Source organism: Gracilinanus agilis, chromosome 4 (genome assembly GCF_016433145.1).
Source record: "Gracilinanus agilis isolate LMUSP501 chromosome 4, AgileGrace, whole genome shotgun sequence".
Taxonomy (NCBI): Eukaryota; Metazoa; Chordata; class Mammalia; order Didelphimorphia; family Didelphidae; genus Gracilinanus; species Gracilinanus agilis.
Genome location: NC_058133.1, coordinates 10,646,748 through 10,673,596, shown reverse-complemented (window position 1 = coordinate 10,673,596; position 26,849 = coordinate 10,646,748). Strand labels below are relative to the sequence as shown.

General features: G+C 47.2%; 1 protein-coding gene across 1 annotated transcript in view; it reads right to left on the bottom strand.

Annotated features, from left to right (window-relative positions):
• SLC35D1 (solute carrier family 35 member D1) overlaps positions 1-26,849 on the bottom strand; it is a 48,501-nt gene that overhangs the window by 16,383 nt on the left and 5,269 nt on the right. Inside the window, exons 2-8 of the mRNA XM_044676908.1 lie at positions 25,738-25,771; positions 25,558-25,644; positions 24,737-24,804; positions 21,622-21,693; positions 19,765-19,833; positions 11,655-11,757; positions 9,144-9,236 (exon numbers count right to left, since the gene is read on the bottom strand). Coding sequence (XP_044532843.1) covers positions 9,144-9,236; positions 11,655-11,757; positions 19,765-19,833; positions 21,622-21,693; positions 24,737-24,804; positions 25,558-25,644; positions 25,738-25,771 — 526 coding nt within the window. The remainder of the gene's footprint in view (positions 1-9,143; positions 9,237-11,654; positions 11,758-19,764; positions 19,834-21,621; positions 21,694-24,736; positions 24,805-25,557; positions 25,645-25,737; positions 25,772-26,849) is intronic.

Below are 26,849 nucleotides of genomic sequence, written 5' to 3'. Positions count from 1 at the left end.
CTGTATTTGCTTGTCTTTGTATTCCCAGCCCTTAGTGAAGCATCAGGCATACAGTAAGCGCTTAACAAATGCTTGGTAGAGTGATTAGCAAAGATCCAATCCTCTAAGTTCTTGCCATCTTCAGGGAAAGTGGAGTTGGTGAAAGAATTAAAGCTTAGCTCTGAGACTTTGGATAAGTCACTGGACCCCACTTGGCTTCTTCATCTGTAGGTGGAGGGGCTGGGTGAGAGGACCTCAGAGGTCCCTTCCACCTGCAGCTCCCACAAGGCAAGGGCTTCTCATGAGGTAACATTTGAAAAGGATTTGGAGATTAAAATTGGGAGAGGTTGGGAGAGGAAGAAGGAGGACTTGCATTGGCACAAACCACAAGAATCCCCAGTGACAAGTATGGGAACATCTGAGGGTCACTACAGAGGCAGCTTCCCCTCCCTCTGGCACTTGCTGTTCCCAGAACCCCCAGATTCTAGAACTTGGCTGTCCCAACAACCGCCTGCTGAGGGACTTGTAGAACCAGAATCACCCCAGACCGCCTTCCAGCTCTTTGTAAAAACAAAGTCCAAACCCCTTCTCTAAGGAAAACATAAACCTAGCGGGCAGCAAGCCCCTCCCTGTGTGAGCCCGGATCCCATCTGAGTATTGATCAGACATCTAGAGGCAGGGGGAGAGATAGATCCCCAGCATGACTCTTTTTTCCTGCCAAGAAAGAGGAGCTTTTTCTTTCTTTCTTTTTAGAGTTCACTCGTTTTTCTCCTCTGAATTTAAACACCAGGAAAAACCATTTCCATCCACGCAGAAGAGAAACGATTCCCTCCCAAACGATGACTCTCCATTGATTTTCCTGTGCTTGGTTTGAAAGGGGGTCATAAATTCTACACATGGCTCTCAAGACCCGACTGCCTTTTTTAGCAAAGGTTTGTTAGGTTTTTTGTTTGCCTGGTTTTTTCCAAACTAGCTCTTAGGGCTGTGGAAAGGGTGAGCAGTTTGACATCAGAGGCCGGCGGGTTCAAATAACACTTCTGTTACTGACCCTCTGGACCAAACCTGGGCACTGACCCTCCCTGGGCCTCACTCGTGTCTGTCCAAACGGGATGACTTCTAAGGTCCCTCAGCTCCAAATCTAGGATCCATAACCCTGGACTGACACATAGCAGTCATTAGGAGCCCTACAAGAAGGTCCTGCCCTTACCCTGATAATTAGGATAATAATACTAGTAATAGCTAACATAAAGAAACATTAACTTTGTGCCAGGTACTGGCCAAACCCTTTACAAACATCATCTCATTCGAGGTATCATTATGATCCCCATTTTATAGATGAGGAAACTGAGGCAAACAGAGGTTAAGTGACCACTGATGTTTAAAAATCTTGAAAGGAAGAGTTTGTCACCATTTTTACTGTGACACAGACTTGTGGCCACCTGATAGGACCTCTGACCCTTCTCAGGATCACGTTTTTAAATGCATAAAATAAATACCCAGGATTACAATGAAAACAAATGCTAATAAAATGCATTTTATATGATGAGTCATTTATGAATAATGCATTTTCACATAATAGCTAATAAATAGGTCTCTCTAATAATATAGAAATAAATAATAAATATATAACTGTGCCTATGGGTGTATATATAATAAAACTAACCCAAAAAGCTCGAGCCCCTGGCTTCACACGCTCATCCAGTCCAATTTCCAGTATCTGGGGCTGAACATGTACCTCGGCTCCCTTCTGGAGAAAGGCCACTTACAGAAAAGTGGGAGCTGGGCAGCAGGCGGTAACATTAGTCCTTCCTGCCCACGGCAGACAAACAGCCATTGATTGCTCCGTAACCGATGTCTCCCGCAGGAAGAAAGCAGGAGCTGCCGATTCCAGGACACTGAGTGCCTTTTGGAAACCTCTAGCCGGCTTCTCTTTGCCCACATTGTTTCCAGGCTGCGGCCATCCCTGAGGTGTCCCAGGACACACAAACACTGATTTCCCAGTCCTCGGCACCCCCTTCTGGCTCCTGCCCCTCCCAATCCCACCCCCAGGCTCCACTTGGCAGGGGACCAAACTCAACTTCCATCCCACTCTGTTCCAAGAGGCCTTTTTCTGGACAATCCCAGGCCCTGTGGGCATTTCCTCAGAGCTCCCCCAACAAGTCTGTCCTTCCACAGCTCATTCTGGTGTGGAGGTAAGTCTGGATCCCCTGGAATCAGGGGAAATCTGGGTTCTGCCAAGCCAGAAGGGCTTGGAGGATAAGAAATCAAGTCAGTTTTCCAAGAAATAGGCCAGTGAAGGAGAGAGTGACTCAGCCCCAGCAGGCAGCTGTGGGAAGCCATTAAGAGAATAGATAAAAATCTGAGACTCCTCTTTTGACCCCTTTTGTGATCCTGGTGATTTCTGGTTGGAAAGTATTGTGGCCTTATTGAAAAGCTTTAAGTTCCTAGCAAACCTGAATTTCGCCTTTGGCCAGGAATGCAGCTGCCTGGTACAGCCAAGGCCAAAACCTTAGCAGGGGCAATTCAACCCTGAGAAAATATTCCCTGGCTTGGCTTTCTGATAAGAACCCAGTCAAAATTCAGCCTTGGCCTTGTTCTATTCTGAAGCCAATGAGACCTTTTCTGTTTTGATATGACATAATTTGTAACTTCTGCGCATCTGTGAAGTTTTGATGGGGTTCTTTTGTGTTAACTGAGTCTTGAAATATATATAATAAACTCCATGCTCCTGGAGACAGAGCTGGAAGCATGAGCTAAAAATCCGTGTCCTTACTTCTTATCAACTAAGCCTTTATCGGATTATCTGGAGATGATAAATAGATAAATAGAGGCAGCCACTTGGGGATCGACTCTTTGGCCACAGAATCCCAGAAAACAAATCGTACAAAGTATGTCTGTGGTGGGCCAGAGGCTGGGGGAACTAGGGTGGCTCCATTTAACCCTCTGTCCCATCACCTGCCCCATGCCACCAGCTAGGGCTAAGGAGACCCAGGACACTGGAGGAGACCTGGCGCTTTCTGATTTCACTCGGCCCGGGTATATTGACCTGGGACCAAGGTGTTTCTCCTTTGGGCACAGTGACACAGAGGGTAGAGCACCAGACCTCGAGCAAGGAAGACTTGAATTCAAATCCAGCCTCAGACACTTACTAACTGAGGGATGCTGGGCAAGTCATTTAACCCTGTTGGTCTCAGTTTCCTCATCTATAAAATGAGCTAGAGAAGGAAATGATAAACCTCTCCAGTATCTCTACCCCAAACAGAGTCACAAAGAGGCTAAATAAAATCACCACTACTTTTGGGTAAGGGAGAGCTCTGGGACAGTGGAGGAGCCTCCTCAGAGATTCCAGAGAATTTTCTTGTGAAATGGTTTGTCCCAGGGTGCTGTGTAATACAGGATTTATGCAAGATCTTGCATAAATCCTGCATCACAGCAGGTGGCTTTTATCTGCCTTTATCTCCCAGTAGAAGCTTTTTACCTGAGGGGGACCGAATGTAAATACATTCTCTGAAGCTAGGAATGTCTCAGATACAGAACAAGGCCTAGGAATGCCAGGATTATTAGCCCTTTCTCAGGTGAGGAAAATTCAGGAGGGGCAAGGTCACTGGGTCACAGTCACAAAGCCACTAAGTGTAGAGAGAGCTGAGTAGCAGGTGGAAGGGCCAGGGTTCAAATCTCACCTCTAAGACCTGGTCCTCTGCATAAGGCCTTCAGCCACATCACTAAATGGTTCAGTTTTTTTCATTTGTAAAAAGAACAGGCTCTTCTAGCCCTCCCTGGCAAGGGTGCTAACAATCTCTCCAGGGTCAGGGTCTCTTTTACTTTCTACTTCAGAATCAGTACTAAGTATCAGTTATCAGTCAGAAGCAAAGAGCTAAGCAATTGAGGTGAATTGACCTACCCAAGGTCATACAGCAAGGAAGTGTCAGAGACCAGATTTGGACCCTCCTAGCTCCAGGTGTGGTGCTTTATCCATTGTGCCACCTCACTACCCCTTCACGGTCTTTTTCACAATGCCACACCAACAATTCCCTGGCACTCCTAGGCATCGATCGCATCTTCCACACCCAATTGTACCCAGGCTCACAGGGGTTTCTGTTTCATACAAATACATCCACGTATTTTGACTTAAAATTCTGCTGCATCTCCAACCTCCTCATGACAACTCTCAGCCCATAGAATAGAGACTTGACAAATATTCATTTTAGTGGGAATAAGACTAAAATTTTGCCAAGAAATCTCTGATGCACAAGAAAGTTGTCCTAGTTGCCAGGGATACAACGATGATAAAGGTCACAGCTCCCAACCTCAGGACCTTGGTCAGCCACTGACCTCCCTGGCTTCCTGTAAGTCCCAACTAAAAGTCTACCTCCTCCAGGAAGCCCTCCATCCCAGGGCCTCTCCTCTTTATCCTGCACATTGTTTGCCTTTTGTCTCTCCCATTAGACTGGGAGTTCTTTGAAGGAAGAGACTGCCTTTTGCCCCTTTCTTACATTCTCAATGGCTGGCACAGTGCCTAGCACGTGCTTAATCACTATTTACTGATTGATTGGAATAAGAAATGGACCTAGATTAGAAATTCAGCAGGGCAGAGTCTAGAGGATGCTGGACTGGGAGTCAGAAGGACTTGGATTCAGATTATGCCTCAGATATGAATAAGTTGTGTGTCCTTGGACAAGTCACTTAACCTCTCTTGGCCTTGGTTTCTTCCCAGGCAATGTGTGTGGAAGGGGTGAGTTGGACTAGAACGTCTCTGAGTTCTTTCCATCACTAAATCTATGTTCTTATGACCGACAGAGGCATGGTAGACATTCAAAGGACTCTGGGAATATCTGAGGAGGGCGAGAAGAATGCTTTTTTTTTTTTTTTTTTTTTTTGCCAGAAGGGAGAAGGAAAGGCTTCATGAATTAGGGAGTCCCTGAATTCAGCCTGGAGAAGATTCTGAAAAGGCTGAGAGAGGGAGAGAGTTCATTCCAGGCAGGAGAGTTAAATGAAGGGGACAGTGTGCAAAGGGGATGAAAGGGAAGAAAGTCTGGAAAGCAGAGTTGGAGCCAGGAGGTTGAGGGCCCTGAAGGCCAGGCTAAAGAGGCTATGTGGGATTCTTGCAGCCAAGAGCATTTGGAGTTCCTTTAGCAGAGGAGGGGCACGATTTTGGAAGATTCTTTGAACAGCCGCGTCAAGGACAGACTCAGGAAAACTTATGGAATGAAGTCTGGGGCCTCTCCCAGAAGTCGGGCCGGTTCTCTCCTTAGCCCTATAAAGGAGCTTTATTTTATCCACCCGGATCACAGAATCGAGATCACACAGTCCCAAACCCTTATTTTAGTGATGAATAAACGGGGAACAATGACTGGGGCAATTCAGGGGAACGTGTAGTGCCTTTGCATGGACTCCCGGCACACTCCTATTTAGCTTTCCTGTCAGCATGAAAAGGCTTCTCATTCACCTGAGCCGATCTCTGGAACCTCCTGAGTTTTATGACCCAAAAGATCAAGGCTTCAGAGGTCACAAGAACCACTCGGGGCCTCGGATTTCGCTCTCTTACTCTGGACATGAGACAGAAAAGTTATGTGACTTGTTCAGGGCCAAACTGATAAGAAAAGTGGCAGAGCCTCCGGCGTTAGAATTCGGGCACTTTGCCTCTGACTCCAGAGCTTTGCCTCCTATACCACAGGGCCTCCCATTTAATTTTTTGTTTTTCTAAACTCTTTACCTTCTCTCTCAGAATCAACACTGTGCCACCATTCCAGGGCAAAAGAGTGATAAGGGCTGGGCAAAGAGGACTAAGTGACTTGCCCAAGGTCACGCAGCTAAGAAGTGTCAGAGGTCAGATTTGAACCCAGATCCTCTCCTAGCTAGGTCTGGCTCTTAAATATTCTTTAATGCACTATAGTTTAAGAAAATTTACTGAGAGGCCAAAAGCTTCTGGAGAGTGATTCTCTGCCTTTAAACCCAAAGAATCAATGAAATCAAGTCATCAAAGAGTATTTATCGAGTCCCCTCTAAGTGCCAGGCACTGGGCTAAACTCTGGGGATATGAAGATATAACCAAGCAATGGGCGCCCCTCAGGAGCTAACAAACAAGTACAGAGATACAGAATCCAGATAAAGGAGAAGGAGGAATTCCTAGGGAGGGTGGAGGAGCTCTGAGGCATCCCTGGGGCATGTGGGAGATAAGGAGAGGCCCCAAGGAGAAGGGGGCTGCCCCTAAGCCCAGGGCTCTGAAGGAAAGGCATCCACTGGGACTTTAGAGGTGCCCTGGGGGTGCTGACCTCCCATCCAAGCTGAAGAAACCCGTCTGGAATCTCCACCTGCTGCCTGTGAGAAGTCTAGAAGGTGAGGTCCCAAAGGCGTCTACTGCTCAGTATATCCAAAACCAAACTCATCCTCTTTCCCTCCAAACCACTTGGAGGAAGGTACCATCAGCCCCCCCAGCCCCAGAGGGCACCACCAGCCCCCTGAGGCCCCCAGAGGGCACCACCAGCCCCCCAAGCACCGGAGGGCACCACCAGCCCCCCAGGCACCAGAGAGCACTACCAACCTCCCAGGCACCAGGGTGCCCAGCCCAGGGTCCTCCTCTCCTCCTTCTTCTCCTCCTGGCTGCCAGTCAGTGGTCAGCTCCTGGTCATGCTACCTTCATCACAGCTCTCCCACATGCCGCCTTCTCTCCTCTGGCAAAGCCCCTGGTACAAGCCCAGGTCACCTCACACCCGGGCTGCTCCAACCCTTCTTCCACCCCAACAAGGCCCAGCTGCGGATGTCGGTCTGACCCCATCAGCCCCTCTTCAAGAACGCCATCGTGGCTCCCGGCTCCAGGTGCCCACTGGGATCAGCAAGCTCTGTCTGGCTTTCCGAAGTCTTTCCTGAGCTGCCGCCCCCTCGAGCCTCTCCCCCATCCATGCTCGGACCTGCTGATTCTGGCCTCCTGCCTGCTCCGCTCTGGGCACTTCCTCCGGCTGCCCCCTGACCTGGCACCGTCTCCTTCCTCATTCCTGCCTCCAGGCTTCCTGCCAGCCTCCACAAAAAAATCCTCCGGACTCAGCGCCTGCCTCCCCCGTAGATCCGGGGAATGGCAGGTGACTAAAAGCTCTCAAACCATTCTTGAAGGCAGGAGGCAGTCAGTGGAGCTTGTGCTGACCACAGGCAAACGGCAGGCGTTTGTGGCCCCCAGACCAGTCAGCCATCTGCCTCTCCAAGCTCTTCTCACCACAGGTCACTTTTGAGACACTCTGACTCTGGGTAGGTCACCCCACCTTGTGGAGCCTTAGTTTCCATATCTATAAAATGGACCCCTACTTTCACCTTCCTTACAGGGCTACCAGAAGTCACAAATATTCTTGGTCCTATGAGATGGCAGCTTCGGACAGTGGTTCAATAACGAAGGAAACTTGGCTCAAACCACACCTCCTACAAGAAGCCCTCCCAGATCTGGCCCCTGTGCTGCCCACTGTGCCTGCCCTCCCCCGATGACCTGTATCTGGATTCATTGATAGTTGCACATTTGTGTTTACTTCACAGAAGCCTCTGTGCCCACTCCGAGGATCCGGCCCTGATTTCTTTCACACACGCTTGTTGACCGACTGACATCAACTGTCAAATTTCAGAAAGTCAGAAGCGTATTTGGCAAAGGTTCTTTTAAGAGACCCAAAGCAGGGGCAGCTGGGTAGCCCAGTGGATGGAGAACCAGGCCTAGAGACGGGAGGTCCTGGGTTCAAATCTGGCCTCAGACACTTCCCAGCTGGGTGACCCTGGGCAAGTCACTTGACCCCCCATTGCCCACCCTTACCACTCTTCTGCCTTGGAGCCAATACACAGAAGTTAAGGGTTAAAAAAAAATTTTTTTTTTAATTAAAATAAATAAATAAAAGACCTGAAGCAAAGTCGCTGCCCCAACAAGCCTGGAGAGAGAAGACCCACCGGCTGGAGAGCAACACCATCAGTTCAAAGGTGACTCTTCTGCACCGAGCACATGGCAGGGATTGACACCGTGGTGGGTCATTTCCTTCCACAAACATTTCAGGATTTCTCCATCTGCCAAGCCACGGGGGCTCGAAGCACCCACGGAGACAGCCAAGGGGAAAAGGAGGGGGCGAGGAGGAGGGACCCCCAGGGGGACCAACAGGGGAAGGGGGACAGGAAGGAAGGGAGGAAGAACCACGCAAGGGCCACCATTGTACAAATGACCACAATTCTAAAGGCCAGATGAGCCCAGAGGCCGCCCAGTGCAGTGGGAATGGGGTAGGACCACGGGGCAGAGAGAGGACCCACCATGGAAGCCGGGGCTGCTCCTCGCTCAGCAAGGAGCCACCAAACACTCTCTACAGTCCCTGCCAGCTCAAAGCACACGATCCCATAAAACACACTGGCCATTTTGGGGCTCGGGGGGCCCAGGCCCCGAGGCTCTAGAGCAGAGAAGATGAAATCATTCCCTCCTCCTGGGGCAAGGCGAGAGGCAACGTGCCTGGACATGGCCTTCGTGTGAAAAGCAACAAGAATCGATCAGACTGAAGCCCCTGGCAGAAGGGCTCAGGTTTCTGGCTCATCTCTGCGATCCCACAACTCCCCCTTCAGCCCCCCATCTTCCCTCGCTCGGCGGGCCCCGACAGAGGCTCCTCTGGGTCAGCGAGCCAAACGTCTGCAGAAAACAAGGACCGTGAGGGGCCCGAGCAAAGGCTACAGACAACGTTGTCATGACACTGCCTGGGTCTGGCATCCCAGGCGGGCAGCCCAAACAGAAAATCACCCAAAGGAGAAGCTTCAGGGCTGCAGAGGCTTCAGTAACTACCATTTCTGGGTCACAAATCCAGAAGCCTAAGAGTCCCCATGGTCACTCCCTCCTTTTACAGAGGAGGAAACTGAGGCTGGAATGCTTCAAGAGCAGCGGCCCCTTCTCAGCATTTCTGGGCCTCCACCCAGAAAAGTCAGCCTCCAGGCTCCCTGTCCTCCTCCTCCCACCCCAAGCGTCCCAGCTGACAGCTCGCTAGTTATGTTTCCAGCAACAGCTATTCTGAGGCTTCCTGGTGGCGGCTCCCACCGAGGCCCAGCAAAAGCAGGCGGGGAAGCAGCTCTCAGCTCTGGCCACCCGACACTCCACTCGACCTACGAGCCCGTCATTTGGACCTGAAGAAAGCCCCAAAAAGCTGAGAGCAACACACGGGTCCTACCTTCTGGGCGTCTCCAGTGAAGTAGGCGATGACCATGGTGGGCACGATCATGAACAGTGCATTGTAGTAGAGCAGCCCGTACTTTCCCAGCTCCTGGGGAAGGACACAGGGAGGCAGTGAGCTTGGCCTCACCAAGCAAGAGCCAAGAGCTTCGGCCGGAGCACCCACCCAAAGCCAGGTCTCCCCCCTCCTCACCAGCCTCTCTCCCCTCCCTCTATCTCTCTCCCCATCTCTCTCTCTTTCACTCTCTCCCTCTGTCTCTCTCTGGTTCTCCCCCTGTCTCTGTCTCAGTCTCTCCTTCTCTGACTGTCTCTTCCTCTTTCTCTTTCTCCCTTTCTGTCTCTCTCACTCTGTTTCTCTTTCTGTCACACTCTGTCTCCCTCCCTCCTCTGTCTGTCACTCTCCATCTTCCATCTCTCTTTCCCCTTCTCTCTCTCTTCCCTCTATATCTCCCTCTTTTTCCTCCCTCTCTGTCTCTGTCTCTGTCACACACACACACACACACACACACGTGTCTTCTTTACCCTTCTATCCCCCCTGCACGACACCTGGTATGGTACCCACAGTGGGCCCTTAGTTAACACTTGTTGAATCCAGTGGAAACAAACAGTCCCGCCTCTCCCAGTTGGCCTTCAGGGGACGCAGCTGAGTTCTCCCAGGTCATTTCAGGAGCCGCAGGCGCCCCCAGCTGCAGGGACCAGGAGAGCTGTCCCAGAATGAGGTGGCCGTCCCTTCCCCAACCACCTGCTTTCTTTTGTCCATCTCCTTATCTGCACCTGCTGTCTGTCTCTCCTGGGAGAGTGTGAGGCCCGGGAGGGCAGGGACTGTCCCCTTTGTATGCCCAGGAGCTTAATAAATGCTCAAATGTCTCCTTTTTTCCTTTGTATCCCCAAAGCCTAGAAGAGTGGCTGACACAGAGCAGGTGCTTAATAGATGCTGGTTGATGGAGATGGATTTTTTTAACCCCTTACTTTCCATCTTAGATTCAATACTATATATTGGTTCCAAGGCAGAAGAGTTGTAAGGGTTGGCAATGGAGTTGTTAAGGGACTTGCCCAGGGTCACACAGCTAGGTAGTGTCTAGGGTCAGATTTGAACCCAGGACCTCCCATCTCCCATCCACGGAGACCCGAGACTACCTGATTATTGCTCAGCCTAAGGCTGTGCCCCATGAACACAAACTGCCAGCTGCTACCACTCTTCATCCAAAATGAAGACGACCGTCCTAAACCACACTGCCTAGAACCAAAACCTCCCCCTCAGCCTTCATGCTTAGACCTCAGGCAGGACCCTGGGCATCCCCCGAGTCTCCTGCCGGACCCGGGTCAGGAAGCCTGGCGCCCGACCCGAGAAAAGCAGCTCTCGGTCCCTGAGTTTTCTTTGGCTTCCGGCAGACGTACAACAGAGCCGCCTCTATTCTGTCTCCTCCTCCCACCGTCCCCCAGGAGCTCCCGAGCCCATCCGGCTGTTGGCCGTCCCCTCTCCCCATGACGGGCTTCTCCGAAAGCTCTTTCAGTCCTGGGTCCCCCCACCGTGCTCACATCCCTCGGCTTCCTCGCCTACAAAATGGAGGCTTTCTGTGAAATCCCCCCTGCTCCGGGGCAAACACCTCATCATCCCGGAGAGAAGGTGGCGGGACTCGGTGGGAAGAGGCTCAGAGGATTTGGGTCCAAATCCCAGCTCTATGGCCTGTTTCCCTGGACGCGTCACCTAGCCTCGGTTTCCCAATCTGTAACACCAGGAGCATAAACCAGATAGGTAATAAGGTGGAGTCATGGATCGCTTAGAATCAGGAAAACTCTTGCCTTAGCTTAGTGTGACCCTGAGCAAGTTACGTATTCTGCCTCACTTTCCTCATCTGTAAAATGGGATAATCATAGCACCTATCTCCTACTGCTGGTGTGAGGATCAAATGCCCTTTGCAAGCCTTCCAAGGCCTCGGAAACGTTCGCTATTTGTGTTAGTCCTGATGGGAAGGAGGGCGACCTCGAAGGTCTGCTTTAACTCTCCCCCACCTCGGTCCTTGAGCCCCCGACGCTTCTGATCCCCACCAAACCCACTATCTTCCCTCGACCACTCTGAATGAGAGGCCACATGGACAGGGCCCTGGCCTGGGCGTCCCATTGGTCCTCTCTCTGACAGAGTTTGGCTGGATGACTGTGGGTCAGTCACTTCACTCCTCTGTAACCCAGTTCACTCCCTGAGCCTTCCCGGGGAGATTCTGCCGATGTGCAGAGCTACACTGGGCAAAGAAGGGCTAGTCCTCCCTTGGGGGCCCCATCCATCCCCACCCAGCCCCCCTGATCCTACCGATCAGCATTTATTAAGCGCCCAGTGTGTCCCGGGTGTGGACAAAAGGAAGCCGTCCCTGACCTCGACGAGGCTGCCTCCCCTTCAGCCAGCCTTCCTGCAGCAATAAACTACAATGATTCAGTACAGGGAAAACGGCGCCCCCTCCGTGCCCCCATCGTGCCAGGCTGTCCCTCTCAGAGGGGCCTCGGGGCTACTGACCTTGGAGTCCAGTTTCTGCTTCACGTAGGCGCCGTTGGCCGCCGTCAGGACGTCGTTGACCAGGATGAAGACGTAGCCTTCCAGGTCAAACGCCAGGTCAGAGCTGAAAAGGTAAACAGAGAGCTCCTGCTCAGTGCCTGCAGCCCCCAGCCAGAAGACTACCCTGGGGGGACGACCCTTCAGCGCCCCCATTTTACAGACGAGGAGACCGAGGCAAGCTCCCACAGATGGCAAATATCTCAGGGAGGACCCGAGCCAGGTCTTCCTGCCCCCACTTTCAGCACTTTCCACTATGATTCAATCCAGTAGCATTTAGTAAGCAAATACCAAGTGACAGGCACAGTGCTAGGGGCAGGGGGTACAAAGATAGGCTCTCCCTCTCCCTCCTCTCCCTCCCTGTCCCTTCTCTCTCTCTCTCTCTCTCTCTCCCACCTTTCTTTTCCTCTCCCTCCCTCCCTTTCTCTCTCTCTCACTCTCCTTCACTTTCTTTTATTTATTTTTTTAAAAATAACCCTCTCCTTCCATCTTGGAGTTAATACTGTGTATTGGTTCCAAGGCAGAAGAGTGTTAAGGGCTAGGCAATGGGGGTCAAGTGACTTGCCCAGGGTCACACAGCTGGGAAGTGGCTGAGGCCAGATTTGAAACTAGGACCTCCCATCTCTAGGCCTGGCCCTCCATCCACTGAGCTACCCAGCTGCTCCCAATCTCCTTCACTTTCTCCTTCTCTCTTTCCTCTCTGTCTCTGTCTATCTCTCTCCCACCCTTCTTTTCCTCTCCCTCCCTCTCAATCTCTCTCTCTCCTCTTTCTCCTTTTCACTCCCCCCTCTGTCTCTCTCCGTCTCTGTCTCTCTGATTCTGTCTCTCATTTATGCTTTTATTCACTATTCGATGAGCCCCAAATGCAAGTATCTGAATATACAAAGATCATTCAAGGAACTCTCTATCATGTACACCTGGGATGAACACAGATGTCCATTCTTCTGGTTTTTTTAACCCGTATCTTCTTTCTTAGAATCAATACTGCTTTAGCTCTAAGGCAGAAGAGCAGTTTGGGCTAAACAGTAGGGGTTAAGTGACTTGCCCAGGGTCACACAGCTAAAAAGTATCTGAGGCCAGTTTTGAACCCAGGACCTCCTGTCTCTAAGTCTGGCTCTCTAACTACTGAGCCATCCAGCTACCTCCAGGAGCTTCCTTTCTAACGGGGAAAAATATTCATACATTTATTTATTAAATGAAAATATGCATGTATGTATACAAATAAAAATATGAAGACAGTATGTATGTCCATCAACCAATCAATAAACATCTGCTGGGCACTTGTTCTGTGCCAGGCATCATGCTAAGCCCTGGGGATACAGGAGGAGGAAAAAGCAGGCCCTGCCCTCAGGGAGCTCCCAGGCTATGGGGGAGGCGACAGGCAAACAGAGGTGGACAAAGTGAGCTCTATGCAGGGCACACAGGAAATAGCCAAGGTGCGGGGGAGGGCCCTGGAATTCCACAGGGCTGGGAAAGGCTTCCTGCAGAAGCTGGGCTCTTCACTGGGATGGAAAGTGAGCCAAGGAGCTCCCACACGCACACACAAATACACTGAACATACACTCGGCACCTACAAACAGGGTGAGGGACGAGAAGGGACATACGAGCAGCCGGGGAGAGTGGGACACTCAGAAAGGCCTCCTCCAGGAGGTGCTGCTTCAGCTGGGTCTGGAAGGAAACAGGTATTCCAGGAGACAGAGGCACATTTCCACTGTGGGACACTGCCAGTGCAAAGGCTTGGAGGTAGGAAATCTGTGTGTGAGGGACAGCCCCAATTCCAGGCCATTGGATCACAGAGTGGTTGTGCTGCCTCCAGATGGTAAAAACCATAAGTGACTCATAATCATCCTCCTCCTCCCCCTGCCAGTGGGTTGTAGGGAGGGAAGAGAAGAGAAGAAGCATTTATAAGAAGGATGTATAGAGCACCTTCTGTATGCCACACATTGGGCTCAGCTCTTTTTAAAAATATAATCCATATAAGAAAGATCCTGGGATTCCGAGACAAAGAGTTCTAGCAGGCCCACACTGTAGCATGACTATTGGACACATTCAAATGTGAGTCCATAAGAGTAAATATGGACAGGCCAAGATGGCAGGCAGGAATAGGGAAACTCTGGACCAGGCCAACCAAACTTAAAATAGGCTTCAAAACAAATTCTGGAGTGTCAGAGCCAACATGGGACCAGAGTAAAGCAGTTTCCCTGCTGAAGACAGCTTGGAAGGGAGGGAGAGAGCCTGGTTCATGGGAGTGAGAGGGGAGAGCAGCCCAGAGTCAGGTCCCACCAAGGAGCGGTGGAGCCGGCCAACAGCATGCCACCCCTGCCCCCACAACTACTGTTCCAGGTTCTGAAGCTGGGCCCAAGCCGACATTGGAGGAATCTCTGAGATCCTGCCTAAGTCAGTAGTAGTGAAAGTCCAGGGGCACCCTATAAAGTTTCAAGCCCCAGTACAAGGCATTTCGCATGGTGCCAAGCAGGCCCTTGTCCAAGCCTGCAGCGAGGACCTAAACCCAAGGGCAAGGCCATCTGAAGCACACCCCACCTGTGTAAGCCCAGAGCTAGACCTACCCGAGCTTAAGCCAAAGTTACAAGCACCAGGGCAAGGAGGTCCACAGGGTGGCTGACCAGATCTAGCCCAGAGTGAGACCCAAAGTCTCTGCCCAACCCTGAGACTAGACTTTGAACCTCAGGCTAGCTCACAGGGGTTTGAGTCCTACAAGCTCTCAGCAGACCCAGGGGAGATTGAATCAGTGGTGGGGGATGGCTTTCAGAACTCCTAGCCCATGGGCCATCATACTACCTGTGAAGAACTAAAACTTGCAGAAACCCAAAAATATTGCTAAGGGTAGCATTGAGGAAAACCTGAAGTTTAAAAGAGTGGCTGCCCTACCCAGAACCCACCTTTAAGATGAAAGTAAAAGTCAAGAAAAAGGCTGGGAAAATGAGTCAACATCAAAAAAACCAACCATAACAAAAAACACCTAACTATAGAAAATGTTTATGGAGACAAAAAAAAAGACCAAGGCATAGATACAGGAGGGGTCAATAAAATCAAAGCAAATACATGGAAACCATTAAAAAAATGAATTATTCTTAGGTTTTGGAAGAGCTCAAAAAGAACTTAAAAAATCAAACAGAGGCAAAGGAAAAATGGAGAAGATGAATGAAGGCAATATAAGAAGAAAATAACTTTAAGAGCAGAATTGGCTAAATGGAAAAAGAGGTTCAAAAGCTCATGGAAGAAAATCATACCTTTGAATTGGGCAACTAGACATTAATGACTTCATGAAACATCAAGAAACAATAAAATCAAATCAAAAGAATGAAAAAACAGAAGAAACTGTGAAATAGCTCATTGGGAAAAAAAAAAACAACCAACCTGGAAAATAGATCCAGGAGGGAGAATTTAAGAATTATTAGATTACCTAAAGGCCATGATAAAAAACAATTTTGTTTCAACTTAGCACGATAATACAAGAAATTATCAGAGTAAATTGCCCTGATATGCTTGAACTAGAGAGTAAAATAGAAATGGAAAGAATCTACAGACCACTTCTGGAAAGAAATCTCCAAATCTCTAAAGAATATTATACCTAGATTCAAGAGCCTCCAAGCCAAGGAGAAAATACTGCAATCAGCCAAAAAGAAACAATTCAAATAACATGTAGATACAGTCAGGGTCACATAGGCCTTAGCAGCCTCCACATTAAAGGATTGGAAGGATGATATTCCAGAAGGCAAAAGATCCAGGTTTACAAATGAAAATCACCTATCCAGCAAAACTGAATATATTCTTTTAAGGGAAAAATAGGTCATTTAATAAAATAGATTTCCAGGTATTCCTGATGAAAATATCAGATTTAAACAGAAAATCAGAAGCCTAAACACAGGATTCAAGAGAAGCATAAAAAGGTAAATACGAAAGAGAAAATTTAAAGGACTCAGTAAGGTCAAGCTATTTATATTTCTATGTGGAAAGATGATATTTGTAATTCTTAAAATTTGTATCAGTATTAGAGCAGTTAAAAGGAAGATACATAGACAGAGGGTATGGAAGTAAGCTGATTAGGATGACATGATATGCAAAAAACAAATCCAAGATGAAAAAGAGGTTTGCTATGAGAGAAAAGGGAAGGGAAGAGAAAGGTAGAATGTGATAAATTATCTCACCTGAAGAGGCATAAAAAAAACTATTACAGTGGAGGGAGGATGAAGGTGGGGATAGGCAATGCCTAAACCTTACACTCATCATAACTAGCTCAGAGATGGAATATAGAGAAGTACAAGGAGAACAAGATGGGGAAAGAGTGGGCTAATAAATACCAAAACACCAGTGAAGAGGGACAGAGTGAGAAGAGAAAGAACAGGATATCAAAGGGGGAAAATAAGATTGAGTGAGAAGACTACATAGACTATGAAAGTGAATGGGATGAACTCACCCTTAAAAAGGAATTGGATAGCAAAGTAGATTAAAAACCTGAATCCTATAATATGTTGCTTGCAAGAAACACATCTGAGGTGGGGAAACAGACAGAGAGTGAAGATAAGGGGCTGGAATAGAATTTATTGTGCATTATCAGAAGTAAAAAAAGCAGGAGAGGTAATCATGATCTCTAACAAAGCTAAAGTAAAAATAGATCTAATTAGAAGAGATAAAGAAACAAATTACATCTTGTTAAAAGATACTATAGACAATGAAGTAATATCAACACTAAGCACATATGCAGCAAATGGTATAGCCTCCAAATTTTTAAAGGAGAAATTAAATGAGCCTCAGGAGACAAATGGACAATAAAACTATACTATTGGGAGAACTCAACTTCCCACTTTCAGATCTAGATAAATAAATAGATAAATCAACCAAAAAATAAACAAGAAAAAGTGAAGAAAGTGAATGAAATTTTAGAAAAGTTAGAGCTAATAGATCTCCAGAGAAAATTGAATGGGAATAGAAAGGAATATATCTTCTTTTCAGCAGTACATAGCACCTAGACAAAAATTGGCCATGTATTGTAATGTAGAAATTCCAGGGTCCCCTGGAATTCTGGGTGAGGCTTGACCCTGTATTTTACAGGAATTCCATCCTGCCATTTTCTACATTACAGAAGGCTAAGCTAACATAATAGAAATGACAATTCAACCTAAATTAATTGACTTATTCAGTGCCACACCAATCAAACTATTAAAAAACTATTTTATAGAAGTAGAAAAAATAACAAAATTCATCTAGAATAACAAAAGGTCAAGAAAATCAGGGGAATTAATTTTTTTTTAAAGTGAAGGAATGTAGTCTAGCAGTACCAGATCTCAAACTGTGCTATGAAGCAGTAATTATCAAAGTAAGTCTGAGAGTGGATCAGAAATAGAATGGTAGATCAATGGAGTAGATTAGATATACAATATATAGGGGTCAATGACCTTAGCAACCTAGTGTTTGATAAACCCCAAACCCCAGCTTTGGCGATAAGAACTCACTCTTTAACAAAATCTACTGGGAAAATTGGAAAAGAGTATGGCAGAAACTAGGTATAGACCAACATCTCACACCCTATATCAAGATAAGGTCAAAATGGGCATATAATTTAGATATAAAGAGTGATACATAACTAAATTAGGGGAATATAGAATAGTTTATCTGGTAGATATTTGGGGAAGGGAAGAATTTACCACCAAATAAGAGATAGAGAGCATTACAAGATGCAAAATGAATAATTTTGACTCTATTAAGTTAAAAAACTTTTGTACAAACAAAACTAATGTTACCACAATTAGAAGGAAAACAACAAACTGGAAACAAATTTTATGACAAATTTCTCTAATAAAAGCCTAATTTCTCCAATGTATAGAGAACTAAATCAAATTTATAAGAATACACAACATTCCCCAATTGACATATGGTCATAGGATATGAGTACACAATTTTGAGATGAAGAAAGCAAAGCCACCAATAATCATATGAAAAAATATTCTAAATCACTCAATTAGAGAAAAGCAAATTAAAGCAACTCTGAGGTACTATCTCACATCTATCAGACTGGCCAATATGACAGTAAAGGAGAATGATGAATGTTGGAAGAGATGTAGCAAAATTAGGACACTAATACCATGTTTGTGGAGTTGTAACCTGATCCAGGAGGACAATTTGGAACTCAGCCCAAAGTATAATATTGTGAGGACCCTTTGATCCGGTGGTAACACTTCCGGGTCGGGTCTGTGTCTGTAGGAGATTTAAAAAGGGGGGGAAAGGACCTACTTGTACAAAAATATTTGTAGCAATTCTTTTTGTAGTGGCAAAGAATTGGACATGGAGAGAATGGGAATGGTTGAACCAATTGTGGAACATGGTGATGGAATACTACTGTGCTGTAAAGAAAGATCAACAGAAAAAGTGGAAAGACCTCCATGAACTGATGTGGAGCAAAATGAGCAGAACCAGGAGAACCTGGTGCACAGGGACAGCAATATTATATGAGGATCCGCTGTGAAAACCTGACTGCTCTCAGCAATGCCATGATCTGGGACTATTCTGAATGACTTCTGATGGGGAATGCTCTCCACTTTCAGAGAAAGAACAGTTAGTCAGATGGATGCGGATCAAAGCAGACTAACTTTCACTGCAGTGTCTTTACAGTTTATCTGAGGGTTCTGGTTTTGTATCAGTGTGCTCATGACCAATAAGGGAAGTATCAAATTGTTTACCATCTCTGAATGGGGGGAGGGAAGGGAAGGAGTGAGGGAGATGGTTAGGATCTTATAATTTTGGAAAAAAATATGTTGAAAATTATTATCATGTGTAATTGGGAAAATAAAATATATATTATTTTAATTTTTTAAATTTTTTCCATGGTTACATGATTGTTGTTGTCTCCCTCCCCTCTTCCCTCTCCTCTCCAAGAGCTGACAAGCAATTTCACTGAGTTATACATATGAAAATGCATTAATTGAATTAAAATTATCTGAATTAAATTTGAATTGAAATTTTGAATTAAAAATTTTAATTTTGAATTTTTGAATTAAAAATTTTGATTTAAATTTGAATTTTAAAAAAGAATAAATATGGATAGGTAGATGACACAGTGCAAAGAGCACCAGTACTGAAATTGAGAGGACCTGGGTTCAGACATTTCCTAATTGTGGGAACTTGAGCAAGTCACTTAACCCCTCTGCCTAGTCCTTGTCCAAGAATTGACACTAAGACAGAAATTTTTAAGCATTTAAAAAAAATAAATGAAAACTTTTGGAAGCTTCAGAGTCATTCATTTTTAGTCTTCTCATTTCTATAATTCACACTTTCCTCACTTGTTTGTAAACTAAATTATCCTGCCAATGGAAAGTGGCTGAGCCTTAGGGACAAAGCTACAGAAAAAGAAAAGAATCTAGATTACAGATCTGGAGTGAAAAAGAGACCACAGGGGCCATGGAGTGCAACCTCCTCCCTTTGCAGGTGACAACCTGGGGCTTAGGGAGTTTCCCTGACTTGCCCAAGGTCCCACAGGCAACAGAGCTTGGGATTTGAACCTAGACCCCTGAATTCCAGATGGAGTCCACTGGTTCTCCAAGGTCTCTGAGTCTTGAGCTAAATTAATCTGAATTTTTTGTGGATTTTTATTTCAAAACATTCAACAAGGGGCTACCGGAGGGGGATGGGAGAAGGGGAGGAAAAGAACATGAATCATGTAACCATGGAAAAATATTCTAAATTAATTCATTAAATAAAAATTTTCAAATTAAAAAAAAAAGTCCAACACTATTTAGACCTTGGAAAAGAGCTTGCTTCCCAGCTGTGTGACCCTGAGCAAGTCACTTGACCCCCATTGCCTACTTTTACCACTCTTCTGCCTTGGAGCCAATATACAGTGTTGACTCCAAGAATGAAGGTAAGGGTTTTAAAAAATTAAATAAATAAAAGAGCTTGCATGTTGTACTTTACAAACCTAGGATGTTCCTTTGGACCAAGAAGCCTTGTCCCAGAGAGCATTTCAGGTGGGCTAAGCTCTAGCACTCAGCACAGCACCATTCACCCAGTAGGCACTTAATCAACATTTTACTCCTGTCTGTGCCTCAGAAGACCTTACCTAGCAGCTACGAATGCTCCAATGATCATTGCAAAAACGGTCATCTTAATACCCCAAGAGAAGGTCTTCCTGGAAATGAAAAAAAGAAACATTGGAGTTATTTATCCAGGATGCTTCTATTATTTTAGGAAGCTATTTGATTACTCTTCTTAATATATTAATATATTATTTTTATTATATATATTAATATAGCATATTAATATATATATATACAAGAATCCTTCATCTTAATGAACACAATCCTATAACATATAATTTATTTAAGAGTTACGTATTTAGAGATAAACACACACACAGAGTGATATTTAAATACTTCTACTCTCCAGAACGGACTCTAAAGGAACACAAAATGAAGCAAAAACACTATGAGAGGGGTATCCAGCGATGTGTGCCCTCCGTGGCTCCCAGGGTCCCCTACTTCTCAGTTCTCTCCACTGTTCTCTGGGCCATTACAGTCCCTCAAAGTGTCCTCCCACTCCTCCTCTACTTCAGTGTTCCTGCTCAGGTTCTGTCCATGATCCCAGAAGCCCGTTACTTTATTGATAAACAGGGATATTTATGTGTGTGTGTGATGTCACTGCTACATTCTGGGGGCCTGGAGCAAAGTGGGCCCCTTTTTGTGCATGCGCTGCATTCTGGTAAAATAGTACACCGCCTGCATTTTGGGAGGCTCGGTTACTTTCTCAATTTCCTCGTTTATCTGATGCTCCTGTTGCGCAAACACCTGCGCGCCTCTCTCCCCCTTTCAGAAGGGGATGAGTCTGGCTGTCTGCATAGTTAATAGTCTTCCCCTGGGCGAGGGAACAGGTCAAAAACACCCTTTTAAGAAGCCAGAATAAGGAAATGAGATCCACAGCTTCATCCAGCCACTGTAGACGCTATAAAGGCGTTCCTACTTTCTGCAGGTCTTCAAGCCCCAGCAAATTACTTTCTATCAAGAACAATGTCTCTGCTGCCAAACCGGAGGGGCTCATCCTTTCTGGTCTCCAGCCCAGCCCCCTCCCCCCACACATACTCTTAAAAATGACCAAATACAGGAATCATCTAAATTTGGAAAACTTGAGTAAACTTATTATGAAACTAAAAAGAAGGCTAAACCCCAAAGAAAGAAAACAAATGACCCAAGACTGCAAACAATGTCGGTGCCCACCGGCTCTATCCCTCTCCCTTTTTGCCCCATCAGAGATCAACCCGATCTCTGAAAATAGACTGTCTGCCCATTTAAGAAGTTAAAGAAACTCATTATGTACTAATAGCCTTTTTGTATTAAAAAAAAAAAAAAGTGAAAACAAAGGCAGGAGAAGAGCAGCTCCTTTCACCTACTCTGGCTAATCTCTCCAGAGTCGGGACTCTCCTATCTGCTTCTCCTGCCTTTCATCTACCGAAAGGCTGTTTTGGCTCAAGCAGAAGAGAAGAAAAACGAGCCTCCCAGGCAGGGATCAGCGGTGAGAGAGCTCGAGGAGGGCTGGAATACGCGTATGATGGCTGGCATCACTGGGGAAATTCTGGTGACCACTTGGATTCCTCGAAAGGACCCTGGAGGCCTTCAGGGGACCCAGCCCAATGGAAAAAGCAATAGAGGGAGGCTGGCCGCGTGCCAGAGCAAGAGCCAGCCCAGGCGCCATGGCCTGGGCTTGGCTTCCAGGGGGCAGAGGATACAGAAAGGCTCTTCCCGATGATGGTGAACCGGCGGTAAGTGCCAGGCACCGACCGTTGCCTCGGCTGTCTGGCGCGTAAGTGCGGGGCTCCATCACTGGGTCTTAACTGTTTCTCTTAGTCACGGGAGAGAGTCTGGGGAAGGCGGGAGGGCGGACACGATTTCGGACACCCGAGAGATCCTCTCCAAAGGGAACTTACTTCAGTAATACTCCTTCGGCAATCATTGTAAACAAGATGGAGAACCTTCGCAGGACTGTAAACATTGGCAAGCTGGGGAGGAAAGAGCACGAGGCAGGATCAGCGCGATGCTTGGCTTCCCAGACCAGATACAAACTGTTTTCTGCTTCTGCTCAGCTGACGCTTTCTTCCACCTTGGAAATCTCCACCCCGGGATCTCCCCCTCCTCCCACGCGGTCCTCAGTGTTCACCCGAACCCTGACTGGGAAGCTCAGCTCACCTGATGGAAAGGACCCAGCCAGGTCGTGCTCATTTCTTTCTTTCTTTCAAATCCTTACCTTCCATCTTGGAGTCAATAGTGTGTACTGGCTCCAAGGCAAAAGAGTGGTAAGGGCAGGTTATGGGGGTCAAGTGACTTGCCCAGGGTCACACGGCTGGGAAGTGTCCAAGGCCAAATTTGAACCTAGGACTTCCCGTCTCTAGGCCTGGCTCTCAATCCACTGAGCTACCCAGCTGCCCACTCTGTGCTCATTTCTGATGTCCAGGCTGGTCATTTCCAAAATCTATTTCTTTCCGGACAGAGTCATCACTCCTTCCCCTTTGCCCCCAGCTGCCAAAGCCCTGCCTGTCCTTCTGCTCTCCTCCAGCAAGGGGCCACCTTGGAGGGAAAGAGAGACTTGAGAAGCAGAAAGACTTGTTTGAATCCTAACGTGGATACTTACTCCCTGTGTGACCCTGAGCAAGTGACTCCTAGACTCAGTTTCCTTGTTTGTAAAACGGGAATCATCAGAACAGCCACCTCTCAGAGGATCAAATGAGATCATCTTTGTGAAGTGCCTTGCCAAAAAGAAAAATGCAGCTGCGGGGGGACCCAAACCTAGCCTCAGACCCTGGGCAAGTCACTTCACCCCCAGCGCCCAGGCCTGACCACTCTTCTGCCTCAGAACCAATACACAGTATGGATTCTAAGACAGAAGGGAAGAGTTTAAAAAAGGTAGCTGCTCTCCAGCCCACCCTCTCCAGGAGCCAACATTTCGCCCATTCCTTGGTGTATTCTGGTTCTGCAAAGCCCTCTCGAGGACAGTGAGCTCCTGGGAGGAAGGGGCCAAGAGAGAAGGGCCTTTTGCCTCTCTGCCCCCCCCCCACATAAGCGAGGGGGGAGTGCTCAAGCTCGTGGCAGGCCTCTATCTCTATGGAAACATGGCTAACACTGGATCTCAACTCAGAAAACCAAGTGGATTTTGTTGCTATAAAAGGAGGAGAGGGACTCGATGGCCTCCGAAGCCCCTCTCTGCTGGAAATGGCTCAGCCACTTACTGGGTGCCCTTGGACACATCATTTTACCTCTTGGACTCTTTTCCTCATCTCTGAAATGAGCGGGATTGCCTGAATGACCTCTGAGGTGCCCAAATCCATGACACCAAGTCCTTTTACCACCCTATACCTCAGTTTCTCCCTCTGTCATCTGAGAAAGATGGTCTAGTTCAAAAGTGTCTAAGACACCCCCCGGGGGTCCCATGCAGCCTCATACACTCCTGGTGCAGCTCAATGTCACTGGGAAATATTGAACAAAATAAATAAAAATAGAGTAAAACACAGATAATGTTATTAAGTCAAAATGCTCCTATTTCTTGCCTTCTCAGTGGGGAGGGAAAGAATTTGGAACTGAAAACAATTTTTAAAATTAAAAAAAAAAAAAAAGAAACTCCCAACATGCCCTGCAGGCACCCTCTGGCCAGTTCAGTGCTTCCTGTGTTCCAGGAATTGGACAGCAATGGCCAGGTGGCCTGGGTGGCCCCTCCGGGACTAGATCTATGGAGGGAGCTTTCTCCCATAATCCTCTGGCTTCCTCCGGGGCCTCCCTGAGGCATGGCCTCTTTGACACTGTCCCTTCCCCCCAAGACAAGGTAAAGGGGAGATGGCCTGCTCCTCCTGTCCTCTCCCATAGCTTGGAATGAAGTCTGAGGCCTCTTTGGGGGTATTCCTCACACCTGAACTCCCAAACCACACAGGCCCCTTTCAGTTCCAGGAGCAGGAGGCAGCATGGCAGGCCCAGAGGGGGAACAGGGATCCTCTTTCTTCCCCAAAGAGGACAGGGAGCCAGTGCCAACCAACTGACAGCAAGGAGTAAGTCAGCAGTTCCATATTTATATTAGGGCTTTGCCTGAGGCGTTGACATTCTCCTCTGGAGGGAGCAGAATTAGCCTTCACTGGCCTCTCCCTCAAGCTTATTTTTATACCCTGCTCCAAGTAGCCTTCCTAAGCTGGGCAGAAAATGCCAGAACTCCATCCTGAGAGCTTCCTGTCCTGCCGGCCTTTACTCCTTCCCTTCGGCTGCCTCTGCTTCTCCAGGAGTAAGAGAGGGTTCTCTGAGAGTCAGCCGAGTACAGCCAGCATGTAGGCATTTACACACAGCCTGTGCTCAGCACTTCACAATTTTTATCTCATTTGATCCTCGCCCTAAGAGGTCGGGGATATTGTTATCTCCATTTTACAGATGAGGAAACTGAGGCAGGCAGCAGTTAAGTAACCTGTTCAGGGTCTTTCAGCTAATAAGTATCTGAGGTTGGATTTGAATTCAAAGTCTGATTTCAAGCCTGGCACTAGTTCAAACATCACCCCTGAAGCTTGCTTCCTTTAGGACTTTGAGAAAGGCAATTTGTCTCCCTGGACCTCAGTTTCTCTATTTGTAAAATGAACTAGATGGCCTCTACGGGCCCTTCTGTGTCTCAGGTTACATGCCTCTAAAATGAAAGTTAAATTAGCCTCCATGAGCCCTTCTATGCCTCAGTTTCCTCTTTTGTGGGAGGAGGTTGTCTCTAGAAAGCCTCCTCAGTGCTATAGCTTTCTTTATAATACTTCGATCAATCCAACCCTTCCTCATTGCCTAGGAAGTATCTGAGGCCACATTTGAACCCAAGACCCCTGGCCTCCCATCCACTGAACCCCCTATGCGTCCTCTCACTGCCTTCTCATGTGAAAAAGTAACCAGAGACTTTAAATCCTGACTAAACAATGCTGCCTCCGAGACGAGTCAGTCCTACTTCCATTATTGGCCCCTCACACATGATGCTAAGAACATTCACTATATTAACCTGAGGAAAGGAGGGAAAGGGGGGAGGGGAAGTAGTCATACTTCAGTTTCTTTGTGCTGAACAGTCCTGTGATTTGGTTCCCAAAATACAGTAGAGGTAGTGGAAATGTCTAGGAAAAAATGTAAAAGGAATAACAACACTCAGTCATTCAAGACAGCCCGAGTACTGAAAGACTTTGCAAAGGGCCACATGTTTGTTTAGGGATCACATTCTTTCAGCCTGGCCCAAGAAGTTAATGTGAATAAATAATTCCAGCCTCCCCATCCCTCCCCCCAAGCCACCAGATCAATACTAAGCCCCTTCCTCCCTCCCTCCCCCCCCCTGCTCTGGGGTAACCCTGAGAGGAAAGCTGCAAAATATACAAAAAACCTTCCATCTCATTATTTGCCTAAAATATAATTTTATAAATTATAAGTTTATTATAATGTAATTATAATAAATTATAAGTTATAAAAAATAGTAAAATATAATTTGCTTATATATCAAGAGAAAATGGGCCACTATCCCAGCTTCATGAGGAAAACGGAGAAAAAGGCAGAATAGGAAAATTGAGGCTATAAGGAAGGCCTAATAATCTGGTGGAGAGAGGAACTTAAAGACTGATCGGCCTTCCTGATAATAGGACACATTAATTAAAAACAACCAAACTTCCCATTTTGCTTTCGTTCATTTAAAAAAAAAAAAGCTTGATTCCATTTTGAAATGCTATTGAATAAATTCTTCACATTGATTAAAACAGACTTTAAATTAAAATGGGTTCAGAGCTGAGTGCTTTCAGTACAGAAAGAACAGATAGACGGTGCGGTGGTTCTTCTGAATATGATCAAAAGGAGTCTCCATTTATTTACTTGTTGCATTTTACCTTTCGAGGTATACTTCCATCAAAGTCAGGAAACTTTACCACCCTGAGTGCCTTTCCCACCCAGAGGACGATCACTGTAGCCAGCATCTGTGCAAAGAACAAACATTTACTGTTCAACAGTAAAGAGCTACCCCTGATTTGCAACATTACAAACACTTAATTCTGGAGATTCCGACTAACCTGGCCAAGTCCAACACATAGTGAGGAAGGAAATCTATGCGGATGATAAAGAAAGAAATAAAAAAAAAAAAAAGGTCAGTAAAGTAACAGCACCGTTTGGGCACGTTAGAATGACAATGGAGACGGAGGATCTTACTTAATAAGTCCCAGGAGAAGTTTTGCCCTTCAGCTAAGGACAAACATCGAATTTCCTGTAGAAAAACTTGCCTGGGCCAAGGGGCAAAGCAATCGTCCGGATTTGGTAGCCTTGGGTGGCAACCTGCCTGGGCTTGTGTGGTTACAATGTCTGTTGATGCCCTCAGGAAGTTCAGAAATACTACAGGTTTACCGCTTTCCCAGTCTCAATCAATCCACCGCCTCTGAGAACCGGGAAACAGGATTAAAATCGGGAGAAAATTAATCCAGGCAGTCACACAGTGTTTACAGCGCACCGTGAAGGCGGACTCCGGCTCGGAAAAGAGAAGGGCCGGGTTTTTGTTGTTGTTTTAAGAACAAGCCTGGTGGATTTCATGTCTATTTCAATGAGCACTTCCCACAGCCTGGCCGAGAGAGAAACAGTAGCAAGTTTGGCCGGCTGGTTAAGTAACTGATCACTTTCGCTGCCATTGATCAGTTTCCCTGCTATGGTTCAGTTTCCCTTTTAAAGGGCTCAGCAGAGGAAGCCCCGCGAGCTCGAGCTCTCCCAAACTGTAGCGAATGCATCTTTCCCTCCTTCCTCCTCCTCCCCTAGCCCTCGTTTCGCGTTTTCTTTTCGGGCCCAAGGGATGAGGTGACATTTGCAGAAGCAGCCGAGGATTCTCCCATGCCCACACACGCCCGCGCACACACGGGCACCAACCAACACAACTGGGGATGCCAAGGCAAGACGGGGCTGCCGCCTCCTTCTCCTTCTCCTTTTCCTCCGCCGCCGCCGCAGTCCAGGAGGGGATGGGCCGCTGCCGATGCTTGCTGCAGCTGAGCCCCGGCAGCGCACGAGTTAATGCACAATCCCTTTCCCTGGCTCAGGTCGAAGTTTGTTAATCTTCAACTTTGGCAGCGGGCGGCGGCGGCGGCGCAAAGTCCAAGCTCCCCGCCCGCCGCCCGCTGCCCGCCCGCCCTCCGACCGGCCGCCC